General features: G+C 34.2%; 2 protein-coding genes across 7 annotated transcripts in view; one reads left to right on the forward strand and one right to left on the reverse strand.

The window, feature by feature from the left end:
• The window catches only part of LOC138703432 (cilia- and flagella-associated protein 45-like), a 69179-nt gene extending 59407 nt beyond the window's left edge, over nucleotides 1-9772 (reverse strand). For 2 of the 6 annotated variants that reach the window (XM_069831288.1, XM_069831287.1), the window contains exons 1-2: nucleotides 7885-8414; nucleotides 6236-6515 (exon numbers count right to left, since the gene is read on the reverse strand). In XM_069831288.1, the coding sequence (XP_069687389.1) occupies nucleotides 6236-6515; nucleotides 7885-7925 (321 nt within the window). In that variant the 5' untranslated portion in view covers nucleotides 7926-8414. The other 4 variants (XM_069831291.1, XM_069831290.1, XM_069831289.1 and 1 more) reach the window with 4 other exon arrangements.
• A 72-nt stretch (nucleotides 9773-9844) lies between these two features.
• Nucleotides 9845-18575, forward strand: mRpL39 (mitochondrial ribosomal protein L39). Its single transcript, XM_069831293.1, has 9 exons — nucleotides 9845-10026; nucleotides 11816-12010; nucleotides 12093-12335; nucleotides 13776-13837; nucleotides 16162-16321; nucleotides 16525-16625; nucleotides 17477-17548; nucleotides 18113-18160; nucleotides 18373-18575. The coding sequence occupies exons 1-9, from the start codon at nucleotides 9954-9956 to the stop codon at nucleotides 18448-18450; spliced, it is 1032 nt and encodes a 343-aa protein (XP_069687394.1). The 5' UTR covers nucleotides 9845-9953; the 3' UTR covers nucleotides 18451-18575.
• The last annotated feature ends 332 nt before the right edge of the window (nucleotides 18576-18907 follow it).

An 18907-nucleotide genomic window follows, 5' to 3' on the forward strand; every position in this document is an offset into this window, starting at 1 on the left:
GGACATAACAGAAGCTCTGAGCCATGATAAAGGGAAATTATATACAGTCTTCGTAGATTATACAAAGGCGTTTGATCTCCTGGACCGAAGACTCATCATACACAAATTGGAAGAAATGATCGGCAGGGAACACTACATCACCAAGATAACAAGAGACATCCTACACAATAACAATATAACAATAGACGATGGCATCTCCATATCAAAACATATCCAACAAACCATCGGGGTTCTCCAAGGAGACCCCTTAAGCCCCTTATTATTCAACATAGCCACGGCAGATATATCAGAGATCATCACAAAGGAAGCAGTAAAAATCTATGTGTACGCAGATGACCTAGCAATATCCTCCACTTCCAGAGAAGAACTCCAAGAGACACTCGATCGGTTAGCAGTATGGGCAAGAGAAAGGGATCTCAAAATAAATCTGGAAAAAACAGTGTACCTTATATTTCGGAAAGGCGGTAGGACAGCCGCAGATGATACCTTAAAAATGGATGGAATACAACTACAAAAAGTAAATAAATTCAAATACCTAGGAATAACTTTTCAGACCCAGGGAACTGTTTTCAACACCCACATCAGGGACAGAGTAACACATGCCACAAGAGCAATGCAGGACATACATAATATCAACAAGCTCTCGCTCAATACAGCCATCAAGCTCTTCAAAACAAAAATCAACCCCATAATTACATACGGTCTGGAGATCATCTGGGAAGATCTAAATAGAAGCAATCTTAACCAAATAGAAAAAGTCAAGGCAACATACCTGAAAAGGATACTCTGCATCTCCAAATTTTCCCCATCGCGCCTAGCTTATGAGCTTGCCAGAGAGACCTTTTACATAGAGGACCTGCGCCACCAACTGCTACTACCGGCAACAGAACAATATGTGACACTACGATCGGAGCTAAGAAGCAAGAAAAACCAGATCTGGGACGATTTCTACACCACACATGCGATGACATCACACGACTGGAAGAGGGCATCCTACGATCTCAGGCATGTGACCACACGCCTGGCAATACATGGTTTCCACTTCAAGCTATGCAAAACCAAAAGCTACCATGATCCAAACCCCATGTGTATATGTGATCTTTGCGAGTGTTTCTGTGACAGATACCATGTACTTACGTGCAAACAAAGGAAAGAATCACTGACACAATTCTGTAGTGAGTGAACGGCAAGACCAATGTGTCAGATTAAGTAATTTGTGCTACAGTGACATCTATGCACATTTGTGCGCAATTCTCTCCTTATTATATTTATTTTTTTTACCTCCGGAGAATTTTACACTGAGGGACTCCATGAATATAAACAGTGAAAAATATAGTGGGACTGCATTGGTGGTAATGCAGCTTATGTGGGTACCTCTTTGTTACTTGTTACCTTAAACAACAAGTTTAAGCCCCCTCACCACGACAAGGTGAGTACCCACGAGTATATATAATATATATTGACTACACCGCACCTCTGGCTACTAGCAACAGGCATCTATAATGAACACCGATCAAAATACCCCTCATTTCTCGTGAAAAACAACAACTGAATAGGCTACAGTGGACTTTATGTTGTCAGCAAACAGCTGGATACATTAAGAAGATTGATTGATATTTATTTAGATTGTGCCATTAACTTCACGGTCTTTCCAGACTGACATTATGATTTGAGAAGCTATGCAGGCACCCAATAGTAACCCAGAGTGCTTTCCAAAAGATAGTTAGAATATAGCTAGGCCTAGTTTAAGCTGTTGTAACCTAACTGCTTACTAAATGCAACTGTTAGGTACAGGTACTTAGTTTTACTGAGAGGTTGTGTGAAAAAAATCGTAGAAACATTAAGAGTGCTGTGAACTGTGAAACTTCGGGGACCTCTAGAGTACAGTGTCCAAATCAAATTTACTAACATTAAAAACGGATGACTAAAAAAGCTAATTTATGGCTTCATAGATTTCAGGTCCAAATCCTGGTAAACCTAAGCCATAATATGTGACGAACAAAGAAGTTACTACTGCAAGAGGTTTCTTAAGCTACTCCTGTATTCTGGGCACTGCCCCCCCCCCAAACTTGCCTCAATCTTTTTTTTCTATTAACATTAGAAAATATTGAATTCAAAAGATTTTTCTTGCTTCTGTTTATGATTAAGGTTCTGTGCTCAAATTGATGAATTAATGTCTTCAGATCATTTATTTTAAATTTCTAAATGTATAAGAATTTTTATACCTCATTTGAGGAATGAAAGTACTGTAATGTTTCTTTTGTAACAGCCTGTACTCATGTGTTAGAAGTTTGCAAGTGTTCAGGCCGCCACTTGGAGAAATATGAATAAATTTAACATACTGCAGAACAATGCAGAAAAAAAGAAAAGTGATCCCGGTACAATGTGTAAATTTAAAGACGAGAGATTAAATAAAATAATTAGAGTTTACATTTCATATGCTATCTTCAGGAAGGTAAGCTTCAGATAAAAAAGTTTCTGTTAGCACTGTTACGTAGTTTTATTGGTGTATGCATGTGTTTCTGTACGAGAGAGAAAAATAGGAAGATTGTTTTAAGTTATGCCCTATTATAATTTGTAGCAGACCTACAGTTCAAGCGCTATACAACTCGGTCTGAAACAACGCGGATATGGATGTAACACTGTATGAAATATGTCCCCCGAAAATACCTTTATTAAATGATCATTTTTCGATATAATGTACCACAGTCAAACTATAATGGGGAGAGAAGGTAAATAATGTCCCCCATAACCTTGTTATATCGGGATTCTATGATTTTGCTTTGCCCCCCCAAGGAAACTGTTCTCTCTCTGCCTAGGCTGAAAAATTACTTTATGTAATAGTACAGTAAACAAGAGAACACTATTGCATATCATATTCCTAAGAGACTAATTCTCACACAGCGAAGATCCTTTAGAACAAGTAACTACAAGAAATCCATTAGGTTGACTTCAATGTCTGAACAGCACTCATTAATCATTCAGCAATAGGTACAGGAAAATGCAGTTCAATTTTTAAATGAGTAATCATAAGTTAATATTTTATTTATTACAAAGCCATAATGAACAGAAGAAAGTGTAATCACTACAACTGTTTCCCTACTTCTTAATATGGTGCAGAGATGGTAACGCAGAAATTGTTATTTGATGATTAGAAATTACCGGTATCAATTTTGCTAATTTTGCTGGAAGTGAAAGTGTATTTACTGAAAAATTACTTCGATCTCTATGTCTTAATCAGTAGGTACTTGTATGATATGGAAGTGATAAATCCAATGTGAACAAGAATATTACAATAGTTACTCTTTTTGCATAAAAAGGTTCCACCACTCATATAAAGTGAGAACAAAATGTATGAAATGACTGGAGAAGGAAATGTATGCTATGTATAATGGTAAACATTTTTTCGAGCCAGTGGACCATTACCAGTTTTCTAAAATAGTCAGAGCGATACTATGGAAAGATATATAATTTTCGGATGAAAGTATGATTTCTATTTTTGAGACGACCTCATCCTTATAGTTGATTCATTTGTTGATGAAGGCAAAACTTCAGAAATTTCACAACTAAGATGTAGACTGAAACCAGTCATAACTGCATACATTTTTCCAACTTCTGTTTATATCTGACAACTTCGTTAAATATTCACAAATCTCTCTGGAAAAGAAAATGCTAGAACACTACTAAGAAAATTAAAGGTTTAAAAACGGAAACTTCAGTACGGTAGTTCACGTAAATCAAAACAACAATAACGCTCATCCTAATAACTCATATTCTACATATGATGTAAAGTGCTGAAAAATAAAGTTAAAACTCTTGGCTTTAAATTATGATTCAATAAACCAGCATGTTCAATGTACAGTAGATCTACTCAAAGCAATGCTTTCACAATATCTTAAAAGGATGGACCTTATTTTCAATTATACATTCTACGTGCATACATTCTATCTTTCCACGTTTTCTTATGTGCAGCTGCCAGCACACATGTCTGCTCTACATCCGCGAGTGTGGAAAGATAAAATGTATGCAAAAAAAAAAAATTATATATATATATATATATATATATATATATATATATATATTTGAGCCGTTCAGAGCAAAAGTGGTTTAAGTCAAAATTGGGTAATGAGGTTTAAAGTAAAAATTCTGTAAAATACAGTGCAAAGTAGCAATTAATATTTCTTTCTTGCTATCCACTGACTTGGCTACTAATGGTTTAAATAAATTGAATATTAATTGCTACTTTGTGCTGTATTTTACAAAATGTTTACTTTAACCCTCATTACCCATTTTTGATTTACACCACTTCTGCTCTGAACGGCTCTTTGAAATAAAGAGCCAGACATAGTTATTACATGTGAATTACATTCAAGGTCAAGTCAAGATTATTATTAGAATAACTTTCACAGCCCACAACAAGAATTAGAAAGCTGAGGTAGCTAATGTATACTGAGAGATAAATAAGGTTGTGATTGATACTGTGTGGGCGAACTCACATGTGTGAAGGCTCAGCATTATCTTGTCCAATAATTATGGTAACGTAAGGGGGTCATGAAGTGTCAATCACAACCTTATATCTCTCACAGTATATAGACTACATCTAAACATGTGATCACACTTTCAATTTCTGTTTGCTATGATACAGACAATATTTTACAGTATGGAAATAAAGTTATTATTAAGTTACATAAATAGGTCTACAGTTGCGCTCAAACCTCCTGACGTTTGCAGGTGTGTCCACTTATCGGCGATAGCCAATAGCGGCAGTGCTGCGTTGCAACATATGGGTACGCGGACTCACTGCTTACTCGCTGCTTGAAACTCTCAAGAACAAATAACAAGATTGCTCGGAAAATTGGTATGTTGTAGGGACCCTGCATGAATATATGATGAATGTTTAATGTTTTCTCAACACACAGAAACAAAAATCACATTTCTACCCCCAGTGGTTCCAATTTTATGGGTTAATACAGTCAAACCCCGATAAAGATGTTGTTGAAGGGACTGCGTGTAAACTGCGTATTGTGCGGATATACTAATTTTGACTTATATACAATATCTATTAGCACTTTTCTTTATTGAAATACATGAAAGGTTATACAGTATTAGGTACTCCATTAAGTAATTACTGTACTGTACGTCAAAGACATTTACTATATATACTGTCCTTAATTCTTTCGAAAAAAAGTCATTTAGTAGTTGTTTGCCGTGTGCGCGTTCTCAAGTCATGTTTACCACACTTCACTTTCCTGTGCTTACATCCTCCCAATGCGACGTCGCAACTGCAGTTATTGAGTCGCGATTTTTTTATTATCGTCCCTAATGTCGATGATGAGACTCCTAATGAATCGGAGAGTTGCTTCTGATTAAGAGTACTGTTTTCGTCGTACTTTCGTAAGATTTACAATTTTTTCCGACACAGAAAGGGCTTTTCATGTAACACTCACTGTAATCACACTCAGACACTTCAATACACTAAAAGACAACAAACTGATCAGCAAAAATTTCCATTCAATGGCCAAAATGTTTCATTGCTCTTACAGTACATTGCTGAAAATTACATCGAAAATATTTCACAAAAACAGCGTATTATGCGGGACTTGAGCGTAACAAACGGGTATTTTATAAAGGCGTTATATATGAAATGTGCAGGCAATAATAACCGCTAATTTTGCAAGAATATGCTTTGACATCATGGACATAATGCTATTTAGGACCATGTCAATTCATTTGTACAAAAATTACTATTTCAAATTAAGCCTATCATTCAATTTATTTTAACACACTGCGCCTTTGTGTTATTTGACAACTTCATTAACCATAATAAAAGTAAAACTATTACAAAAACTGATATAAACTTAGCGGGTATGATTATTTACTTATGACTCAACTAATTTTTCTATATATTGTGACTTTCAATTTCATTTGATATAATCTGATAATATTTATTATTATTATTATTATTATTATTATTATTAAGAAGCCTTCTGCATCTCCCTATCAAACCAATCTCAGGCAAAGGATCGCACTCCACAGTTTTAAAACTACTGCCGCTGAGAGACAGAGACGGAGAGAGTAGTTGTGACAACGTCACACTTGCATATTACTGGCTCTCGCGAAACGTCAGGAGGTTTGAGCGCGACTGTAGGTGTATAATTGAAAATAATGTATTGCCAGTATATCAATCAGTTTTTATTTTTGAGAAATCTGTATTAGGCCTACTGGTATTTATTACCTTGGCTTGTTGTTTAAGCCTGTTAAATTCATCAGTATCCAGGAGGGCAGGATAAACTGTAGGCTTCTGACTAGGAACAATAAGCTCCCGGATCTTGTCATCATACTCCACCACACGTATAATCTCCTTGCCATCTAATGCTCTTTTGTTTGTTGTAGGCAGAAGTGTTTTCTTGGATTTCGGAGCTGGTTTAACTCGTGTGTTTTGCGAACATTTTGTTGGACTTTCTCGAGGAGCCTTGGGAACATTTTCTAGACCCATTATGTATAGAATAACTTCGCTGTAATAAAAAATGTAATACATGAATATATTTTTAATTCTTTTCAGATACTGTATCTTATTAAAATATTAGCTTAAGTTTCCATTTACACATGCCCACATATCGCATAATCAGTACCTGCTTAGTACGCCTACACAATGAGCAAATTCTTCAGTGACACTATTAAAATAATTATTTTAATATGACATGGGCCCACACCAAGGCGAAACTTTAAAAAGTCCTCTTAACAAGGAGAGTCAATATTATAGAGAGTCAATTCAAATGCTCTTAGTTTCTTTAGAAGTGAATGTGTGTGAGTGCACTTGATGGATACAAACAAGTAAAGTAAGAGCATGTTCTCACTATGCATGAATTGTCGTTTTAATATAAGTAAGATTTTTATTTTAAATTTTTGGGTTAAATAAGAAAGGTTTTCCATGAATGAAATCCATGAACAGAGACTGTTTCTTTCTTGATGGATACAAACTAGTAAAGTAAGAGCATGTTCTCACTATGCATGAATTATCGTTTTAATATAAGTAAGATTTTTATTTTAAATTTTTGGGTTAAATAAGAAAGGTTTTCCATGAATGAAATCCATGAACAGAGACTGTTTCTTTCTTGATGGATACAAACTAGTAAAGTAAGAGCAGCTATGAATGAAATCCATGAACAGAGACAGTTTCTTTCTTTTTTCTACTCTACGCAAATATCTTTCATTCTGAGAATGTATGTTTTGTAAAGAGAAAGGATTATCTAGTGTAGGCCTACATTTAATATATATTTTTAGTTTCTCAGATGTTCTTCAAACTCTCAGATGATATCCTGTGTAATTTCTATAAAATAAAAAAAAGAAGAAATATCAATCTATATCACAGACACACTCATTGCTAAAACTCCAGTTGTGAACTAAATTCCTCCATGGAAATGGGTGATTCCAGAACATAGCATACAAATTCCAGAAAATCATTCCAAAAATTATCCTCCATACATTCTTAAGTTAGATGCCATGGAACTACTCTGCAGCACATATAAGGACCATCTTCAAATTTACACAGATGGATCTCTAAACCCTAATAATAGGACATCAGGAGTAGGGTATTATATTCCAAAATATCAAGAAAGTTATTTCATACCATATTCATCCTTCTCCAGTCTTGACACTGAATTACTAGCTATTGATGCTGCTCTTCAGTGTGTTACTCAAATTTCTGAAAAATCTATTTGCATACTTACCGACTCCAGAGGGCTATATTTAATATAACTAAATATGTAGGCCTACCAAACCTATATGCACATAGAATTATTCCAATTCAGAAAAAACTAAGTAATCTAAGAGAACTCCAAAAGGAAATAACATTTCAATGGATACCTAGTCATTGTGGTATACCTGAAACGAGAAAGTCGATAATATTGCAAAACAAGCAACATATTTGCAACCAAGACCTCTTCAAGTGATATCTCTATCCAGTGCTTTTGCTTCAGTCGACTCTCATTTTACAAACCTATGGATCAACAATTGGCTCTCTTCTGACAAAGGAAAAATTTTACAATCTGTACAAAAGAAAACAAATGACCTGGAAATGTACAAAAACTTGCCCAGACATGTTCAAACATTTTTAACAAGAGCCAGAAAAGGTCACATTGTCACACAATTGTACCTACACCGATTTCACATTTCTGATAATCCAGGTCTATATGACTATAGAATATCAGTAGTGTGTTTATGAGAATATATGTTGGCTAGATTGGAGAATGGGGTGATGTCATGTGGTCGATGTATGTGAGAAGGTTAGTGGGTTAGTTGAGGTGATATCTCAGTGACATGAGGTCAACTTATGTGAGAAGGTTAGTGGGTTAGTTGAGGTGATATCTCAGTGACATGAGGTCGACGTATATGAGAAGTTAGTGGGTTAATTGAGGTGATATCTCAGTGAGTTTTATTTACTCGTCGTGTTGGTTTACGTCGGCCATGTTGTGACGTCAGAATCGTTTGTCAAACCTGACGAAAATTAAGCGATAGCCTATAATAAAAGAATCCCGATAATCCTACTTGTCTGTGGTGTAATAATCATGATGAAGTATGGAACACATTCTTCTATACTGTCCATCCATAAACCACAAAAGAAGTAAATTAAAGTCATCAGTACCGGTTGCAGAAGACACAGCCCTGCAGTATATATTGACTACACCCCAAATCTAGCTACTAGCAACAGGCATCTATAATGAACACCGATCAAAATACCCCTCATTTCTCGTGAAAAACAACAGATGAATAGACTACAGTGGACTTTATGTTGTCAGCAAACAGCTGGATACATTAAGAAGATTGATTGATATATTATATTTAGTTGGTTATTTAACGACCTGTATCAACTACTCGGTTATTTAGCTTCGATGGGATTGGTGATAGCAAGATAGTATTTAGCGAGATGAGGCCGAGGATTCCCCATAGATTGCCTGACATTTGGAAAAATCTTGGAAAAACCCAACCATTGAGCAGCCCACGCGGGAATCAAACCCACGCCCGAACACAACTCTGGATCACCCGACAAGCGCTTCAACTGACTGAGCTACGCCGGTGGCTCACATTTAATATTTATCGCACTTCCGATATGTTAGGTTATTTATTTATTCTGGTAGAGTTAAGACCAAGACGCCTCTCTTTCACAATACCATAAATGAAATATACATTGAAACAATAACAGAAGTAGAGGTAATTCGTAAAAAAAACTCACTGTCTGCAAATTGCTTAATAATTATCTTTTGATTAAACTAAAATATATAACAAATTGTGCCACAACTTTCAAATTATATATTTTTTTGAATAAACAACTGTAACCATGGCAACGACTCTGCTCAGAGTTGCCAATACATACATGACAATGTCTATAGTGTAGTTTTTCATTCAATGACAATAAAAATTATTATTATTATTATTATTATTATTATTATTATTATTATTATTATTATTATTATTATTATTGTATTGTATTGTATTCCCGTCAGTCACCTGGAAATCCGTCAGAATTAAAAAAAATAATAATAAGACCCACGCAATATATCTATATACAAATAAAAGCAAATATTAACGCAGCTTCCTTAACAATCTTGATTAAAATAATAATAATTCATCCACATCATCTGCATAGTTCTGCAGTTTGTTTGCTTTGTTGGTCTACGCCTAGATGTCTACGCCATCCCAAAAATTAAACATTACAAATGACAGCAGCTGAAAAAGTCAAAGTCGTAATTTCACTTTCGATGGAATTTCCGTCCTGTTGGCAACACTGACTCTGCTCCCTGTATCGTTACACTGAAGCTATGCGCTCAATCTAGGTAATTACGATCATATAAGCAGTGAAATCTAACCTTAAAAGTGCTTAACTTAAAACTATTTAACTCCATTGGATTTTAATATTATAGCGGCATATTTAAGGACATGATAAATCATATAATATGTTTGGAAAGAATTGTGTAAATTTCCTTAGGAGATTAAATAATATATCTTTTCCATTAGATTTAAGCACTAGTAAGTGGACATATTTCACAAGTTATGGTTAGGTTGCTTTTCGTTGCATATTTAAGGGAGTAAAAATAAATGTAATTAATAGAAAAAATGAAGCGTTTATTAATCTATGAAAGTTTTGGAGCCGTTTTCATGATTAATACACTTAATATTGCTGAAGAGTTTGCTTTAAATGTGTCCGCCACTACACTGATTACTCCACGTCGCTTCATCCAAACTGCACTTGATGATCTGATCAGCTGCATAAAACCGTCAACATGTGCTGTAGTTTCTGTTTATATTTTCAAGCCATTTCTGAGTATGACAGCTTACAGAAAGAGAGTTTTGTCTGAAGTGTTTGAAGTAAAATACGAACCTAGGGATGTTGAAGACAAACCAGCAGATATCTCCCCACACCACACATAGGACTGACGTCTGATTTGCGTTTCGTTCTGAGTTAGATGGGTTAAAAGTGGGAATAGCTAAGTGACTTGAGGCCGAGGTATGTGACAAAGTTAGTGAGTTAGATAGGAGATAGCCTATTTAAATGACGTGAGACCGAAGAATGTGAGGTTTCAATGATTTAAGTAGCCTCTCCCGTATGTAATGTGGGAAGATATCGAAGTTTCACCACGATTCTTCGAGCAGAAAGAACACGTAGTCTACTTACTTTATGGCTTTTAAGGAACCCACAGGTTCATTGCCGCCCTCACATAAGCCCGCCATCAGTCCCTATCCTGTGCAAGATTAATCCAGTCTCCATCATTATATCCCACTTCCTTCAAATCCATTTTAATATTATCCTCCCCAAAGATTTTATTCCCTCCAGCCTCCCAACTAACGCTCTAGCCTATATGCCTTTCTGGATTCGCCCATACGTGTTACATGCCCTGCCCATCTCAAACGTCTGGATTTAATGTTCCTAATTATGTCAGGTGAAGAATACAATGCGTGCAGTTCTGCGTTGTGTAACTCTGTTCATTCTCCTGTAACTTCAATCCTCTTAGCTCCATATATTTTCCTAAGAACCTTATTTTTGCATTAGAGTTATCTGAAAGATTGTTCATGTGAACTTGAGGCAAACGTGACTTAACAATATTCTGATTTTTCTTAAAAGTATATTACTGAAATGTATGCTGCATTATTTTTCGAATGATGTTTTATTATCAAAAGACATGCAACAATGGTTATCACCAGTATAGATCTACTTTCTGCTTACAGGGTTAAAAAAATACACTCTATTTTTATGCGTACTACCTTCTCATTCTAGTCCCCAGGTCATGAAACACAGTGATTTCATGATGTGTAAAGGGGATATATTCACCTTAAAAACTACTGTGAATTATTGCTTGAACCCTTAAAGGCTATAGGCCTACCAGAAATTAGAGAATTTTACACAGAAATCTGGGACTGGAGTACTGTACCAACAGAACTGAGCTCTATTTTAGTCGTAAAGTAATTATTACCATAACAGATCAATTCTGTAGGACCAAAAAATTAATCTTTACGTTAATTCAAAGTAGTTCATATTATTCCAATGTGTGCTGGTAATGCATTTCTTTGATTAAATTATAATTAAGAGAGTATTATCACAGTCTAGTATATACAGTCACGAAGCTTGAGTTGCTGAAGGTACTAGGAACAATAGACTGTGATGGTACTATTTCGCATTGTCTGTGATCAGGTGATAGGAGCTATCATAGTGGTTAGCAACTATCTATGGATGCATATTCCCTACATATTAAGCTTCGTGACTGTAGATTGTGGTATTATCTCTAATTGGATCTAATATTACACATATTTATTATTCCAGGATACCTGAGTGTCGCAATTCAAGGAAATGCAGACATAAGAAAGGAAAGAAATGTTTTGTTCAACAAAGAGAAGAAACGTCAGAAAGAAGATATTGGAAGAATAGAAAAGATCGAAGTACAGTATACTGGAGTTCCAGAAGATGTAACATTAATGATGAACAAAGGAATCTCTACACCATTCAATTGTGCACAACGTAATAACATAATTTATTTGGTATTTATTAAATATCGGTCTCAATGTAATTTGTCTACAAATAAATATATATTTTGTTACAGATATGTCTGAGATGCTTATACAGCGTTCAGCATTGGCCCTTGTAGATGATTCAACTTTATGGGATATGCATCGTCCATTGGAGGCTGACTGCAAACTTCAACTTCTACATTTTAAAGATGCTGATCCCTATCATGTGAACAAAGCTTTTTGGAGGTCATGTTGTATGTTGTTGGGAGCAATGGTTGAGAATATGTTCAAAGATGATATCGAAGTTAAATTACATAGCTTCCCCCCACCACATGGTTTGTTTTACAAGTCTTTTACATACTATCACAGTCTAGTATATACAGTCACGAAGCTTGAGTTATGAGGGTACTACGAACAATAGACTGTGCTATTTTGCATTGTCTGTAATGAGATGATAGTAGCGATCCTAGTGGTTAGCAACTATCTATGGATGCATATTACCTACGTATTGAGCTTCGTGACTGTATATACTAGACTATGATACTATTTTAAATAGGATATGAGTACTAATTTGTAATTGTTGAGATAAACTGAAGTGATAAAATTGGAAATGCAAATTAAAGAAATTATTTTTGTCTTTTTTTTTTTTTTAACTTGTATGTTCTATATTACTGAAGTGCAACAACGGTCTGAATTTATGTTAAATATGCAAATTTCAAAAGATATATTTAAAATTAAATATAATCCCTTATGTATGAAAAAATATCTCTTATATATGATGATTGTTGTTGTTTAGTCAACTGTCCGAAGACAGGTCTGAAATAAAGTATAAATTTATAAATGGATTTTTGCAAAACTTCTTGATTCTTAACATGCAGATCATTTAAATTATGAAATTTCATAATAAATAGTGTTTCCTGTAAGTTGACTTCGTTATGACCAGATATGAACTTTGTGAGCTAGCAAATGACAGATTTCTATCTACCTGTCCTTTGTTAGTCTCAACTGTTACAAAAAGGAAGTTCATTCTTTATGTATTACTGTAAACCTATCAATAATATATTTCTTAATTTATGCACTGCCTAACTATCTTAAAGCTTTGAAGGGACAAAAGAGAGAATGTACGTAACTGATGAATTGTTTGTGCTTTTAAATTAATCTATTTAGACATGGATAGCTTTAGGCCCCTTAAAACACTACAGCAAGAAATATGTTATGCTCGAACTGCGACATAACTGCCATTAGTTGGCTAGCGATTTTTTGAAAATATAGGTACTCCCACCAGCTGTATTTCGCGCTTTCACAAGTAACCTATCCAATTTGTAGCCTATAAAATTGAACAAGTAATAGAAAGTCAGCTGTTCAAATTTATGACACTATTTGTATCAGCTCATATCAAACTGCCTTCTGTTTGGTGTAATAAAATTCGTATTTTCATTATCTATACAGAGGTGACTCCACTGTGTATCAACATATTTCCTGCTATAGTGTGAAGACCAAAGAATTGCTAAGCTGTCTTCACACATATTACTATGTCATAGTTCTCGGTGCAGTGCGCTACAGCTTTAATCTATTATATTGCATGACCAGTAAATTGCAACATTGAAAATATATCACTAGCATACTAATAAATGAGCTTCCTTGATTTGCGCAGACATGCCTTCCATAGTCTAATAGGTACTATCTAGTAATAGTCATCCTCAAAATAAATGCAATTATGTACATGTCGTTACTGTTAGATATTTAAAATTCACTTAAGTTTTCTTCTCTTTCAGTTAAAAGTGGGAGCTTTGTGTATGATGTACATGTGGGTTTGGATGATTGGCTGCCTTCACAGGTTAGAATATTTTTTACTTTTTACAGTATTTGTGTTACAGTATTACACAATGTCATAATAATAGTATTAAAGAAAATCAGCTCTCAAAACATTTTTATTATACATAACTTAGTATAAATTTGCACCATTACCGAAAGAAATTCTTTAAAGTTTTTTTTTTTTTTTTTTTTTTTTTACACAAGTGAATGAATTCGAATATGAGATTCTGTGGTAGTACAATAAATAGGCTATCCAGATAGTGATCAGTAGGGAGTGGATGTTGATGACCTAAAAATCTACTTAAAATGATCATTAAAATGCCCTTAAACTAATGGAAAGATGACATAAAATTAAAAGAAAATGACATTTAAATATTATTCACCATACTCGCACAACAACTTCTTAAAAATTAGTCACCTTGTTTCAATGACTGCCCTGCAAATCTCGGAGAGAGGAGGCAACTTCCTGCAATTTGACTAAGATAAAGGAAAAGAACATGCAACAAAAGAAGATTTTAAGGGAAAACTATAGATTTTTAATGAGTACAATGTTTCAGTCAGGGGTGGTCCATGTCAGTGCCTTCATTCTTCGTCTCTTCCTCCTTCCGCATTTCACTTTTGTTACCATATCTTCCAGATGAGGGAGTGTGAATGACAAAACAAATTGTGGGCATTCTTGCAATCTTTGTGTTAAAAATACTGTCTACTACAGTAGACATCCCTTCCGAACCATGTTGAGGACACAACTTCCTGTCCAGGACATGGTGAAAGTTTCCCCCCTTCCAAACATAAATTCTAAAGATACCCTCGTACAGACAAAAGAACAATAGCAGCCAAAGTCCTCACTTAAACTAAGCTGCTGTCAAGCATTTTATATTACTTCCGTTGTGTGAAGTGAAGCCTTCAGTGGAATGAGGGATGGACTTAATAGAGTCTGGTCCAAACTACAAAACTCAAACTTCACTGTTATTCACTTACGGTCTTACCAATAAAAACCCTATATACAGACGTTTAACTGTCTTATACTTATACAATGAGTAGCTCATTTATAAGTCGTGTGTAAATTCCTTACTAATAATCACTACATACGTCGTGTATAACAGTATAACTGTTACACAGCTACGTCATAGTTTCGTCATTACTTCGTTACGAAAGGTAATAGAATATCTGAGGTTCTCTATTGCATCCGGTAGAGCGCTCTAGTGTGGCGTGTTAAATATCGATAGTACAACTGGCTCTAATCGATTACCACACTACATTTTGGTCAAAGAGTACAAGCTACAGCAATATTATTCTAATAATTCTATGATCTTTGGTTTGTTCTTCTGTTGTTACAAGGTAACCATCATCATAAAATGACACTCAATACGAACAGCTGTTAGATGGCAGCCATTTTTTCGCTATATGCAACGCTTAAACAAGGGGTTTCGTGTATATAACTACTGCAAAGCAATTCCTATTGCATAGTTACAGCCTGTTTATACGTCCATAGCTTATTCACAGTTTATTAGTAACGTTTTCTGTCTCAACTCTGCATAAGTCTCATATAAAAACTATACACGGTTTATTAGTAAGACTGTTATTCAGTAGGTAATTACTACTGATCTATTTGGTTAGAAAATGATTTAACAGATCTATTGGTAAAGAAGAAAGTAAAATATATTCCAAATGATTTAAAACTTCTTGAAAGTGTTAAAAATTACCAAAAAATGCAATATAAGAAATTACTTTTTTATGTTGATATGAACATAGAAAGGATTTCTATATTAATAGGCATCGTCCTAATGTGAAAAATAAGACGACTTTTCATCAACATCCGCCCCTAGTAATCAGTCTTAGTTCATGTGTTGTGTTTTCAAACATGTGGAGTGTCATAGCTATAGAAAAAGCCATATGAAGGGTACACGGGAATAACGATCAAGGTCCATTTTAGAAAGTTTCGAGAAAAACGAATTTTAAAGTTTAAGCACTTAATACTTTGTTATGTGTGTATTTAATAGAAATTGACGTATTGGAATGTCAAGAACGATTATTTCTTATTACTAGCTAGACCACATGATAGTACTTCCTTTCCACTATAAGATGGCATTATTAACTCAATTTCGATTTTTGATGGACCTTGATCGTTTTTCCCGTGTACCCTTCATATGACAGAGAAGAGTCAATTCCCTGGCCCTGTGTCAGGAATATTTTATTTACTTTGAGGTTATATATGTATATAAAAAGTTATCAGCTCACAATCAACGATCTGCACATATGAAAGCTGACGTGAAGGACTCTTGCTATGATAACTCATGTGCTTAAAACATATATTTTGAAAGAACTAATTAATTTTTTTCTTCTTAGGATGAACTACGCATAATGTCAAGTCATATAGTTAATCTAAGTCAGAAGGAACTTAAATTTGAGAGACTTGAAGTGAACATAGATTTGGCTCTAGAAATGTTTAAGGACAACAAGTATAAGACAGAACAAATTCCACACATGGCATCACAGATGTCTCAAGGTATGCACATAAATGCTTTTTGTTTCATGTCAAACTCCTATCATTTGAATGAGTACATTTTAAATGACGTGTGCAATGTTTATATAGAACTTTCTTCATTGTGATAGACCAAGAAAATATGTTAGGTGTGTAGTGACCAAGTTGAGTACAATTTCTTTACACTTGAAAAAATATGACTGTGGGTTTTCTTTCTTTTTTATTAGGAAAATCAGTCGTGTTGTACCGTGTGGGAGATCACATAGATTTAAGCAGAGGTCCCATGATAGGGAACACTAATTTAGTCGGAAGATGTACAGTAACAGCTGTAAGTAGTAAAATAACTGATGATACTTACTCATATTACTGCTAAGTTATATAATTTAGTGGTCTTTGAATATAGTCTGTAATTAATGTAGCGTAGTTCTCTTTTGCAAGTAATATAGTTTTTATTTTATACTTCGTCATTGTTCCTGCAATAACTCCTATGTGCCAAATGTAAAATTTTTCAGTAGGAAGAGAAAACACATTTATTCATCCTATGGCAGCCGTAAATAGGAGACTGTGAATTGTTACATTTTCGAAACAAAGAAATATAATTACATACAGGAGATTTTATTATTTGCTGTATCACTATTTAAGTTATTTAATGGAGCAAAAACTGAAAATCGATAAATCTGTCACATAGGAGTTATTGCAGGAATAACAACGGCTTGCATGAAAACTTCGTCTCAGATATTTTTACATTTTTGACAGTTTTTTGTTTCTGTGCTAAATAAAAGTGTTATTATACTTACTTACTGGCTTTTAAGGAACCCAGAGGTTCATTGCTGCCCTCACATAAGTTGGTCCCCATCCTGAGCAAGATTAATCCAGTCTCTATCATCATATCCCACCTCCCTCAAATCTATTTTAATATTATCTTCCCATCCATGTTCCTGCCTCCCCAAAGGCCTTTTTGCCTCCGGCCTCCCAACTAACAATCTATATGCATTTCTGGATTCGCCCATATGTGCTACATACCCTGCCCATCTCAAACGTCTGGATTTAATGTTATTACAGCATTTCTAAATAAGGATTAAATAAATAATTGGCTATACACTAGCAAATACTTATATGTTGATAAACAAATTCTGTACATCCAGATTCGAAATGATGTTGCAAAATATGTTGTTACAGGTGCATAAAATTGAAACTGATCAGGGATTACTGTATAGATTCCAAGGTGTAGCATTACCTAAGGGTATTATGGTGAGTAGAACTTCTGTTTTCAGTAAAAATTTATCTTTGAATAGTAACATGATAATATTCATCCTATATGAGCATATTAAATAACATAAAATGAGGTGTAATTACACTTTGTTATAAAATTTTATATACCAAAACATACAATATGCATATGAAAACATGTAGTCTGTCATGCTTTGAAAAACTCTTTCCATTTAGCAAATCAAAGTACAGTAGAGCATCGATTATCTGAAACAAATGGGGATAACTGTTCAGATAACTGATTTTTCGGATAACCAGTCATTTACAAAAACAATTTATACCAATGCCATAGGAGCAGTATGAAACAAAGAAACACTGATACTAAACACAAAACTGTACATACTGTATATATATTTTGTATCACACTTTTTTTTTTTTTTTTTGCTTCAGAGTTGAGACTCATTTTTTTGCCGCTAAATCTCACAAACAGCGCTAGCGAACTTCTACACACGAGCACACAAATTTGAATTTGCTAACTAGAACACTTTCGGTTAACTGATGTATCATTCTGTATTTTATTGACTAATGAGGTACTTTAATTTTCAGTTGAATCATTTTGCATATGGTATTCTGGAAGACAGAGCGAGAAAATTGGTAAGTCTACAACCTTGTAATCAAAACACATTCTTGATATTCTTTTAAATTGTTTAGTAAGATAGAATCTTAATTTTGAACCTACAGAACATGTGATATTTTAATCACTGTTAAGAATATATATTTTCGTCTATAATCTTGGTGATACATAATTCAGTATACAGATGTTTCTATTATTATTTTACATAGAAATAAGTTTTATTTCTTTACAGAATCCTGGCCGACTTCCAAGTGCATCATCTAATACATCTGATATGTTCCATCCAACTTCAGAAGCAGTAGCTTTGTAACACATATTATAACAACTACAATTAAAATACAACCTGAAACACTTTGTGAAAAGAAACTGTTGTCTTCATTTATACATATATTAATGAAAGTGAATAATAAATATTACATTTATGGTAGAAAATTAGCTCCAGCCTTATTTTGGTAACCTTCCATTTCACTGAATGTGACTTCCATAAGCTCCTCTTTCTCCTGATTTTTTCACAATTCACGCATTTTATTTCAAGAATAGATAAATATATTTTCTTGAAACACGCTGCTCTGATCTGAAATGGAAAAATTGTTCACTCACATATAAAGTAAATTTCAATCGTAATTATTATAGTTTTGTAGCCCTCTGCTTTTAATTAGGCCTATCTCATGACTTGCATATTGGCAATCAAATTTACACAAACAAAATAAAATAGTTATTTAATATCTAAATATGTTTACAAAGCATTCAATAAAATTATAACCATT

The sequence above is a fragment of the Periplaneta americana genome, chromosome 7 (genome assembly GCF_040183065.1).
Source record: "Periplaneta americana isolate PAMFEO1 chromosome 7, P.americana_PAMFEO1_priV1, whole genome shotgun sequence".
In the NCBI taxonomy this organism is placed as follows: Eukaryota; Metazoa; Arthropoda; class Insecta; order Blattodea; family Blattidae; genus Periplaneta; species Periplaneta americana.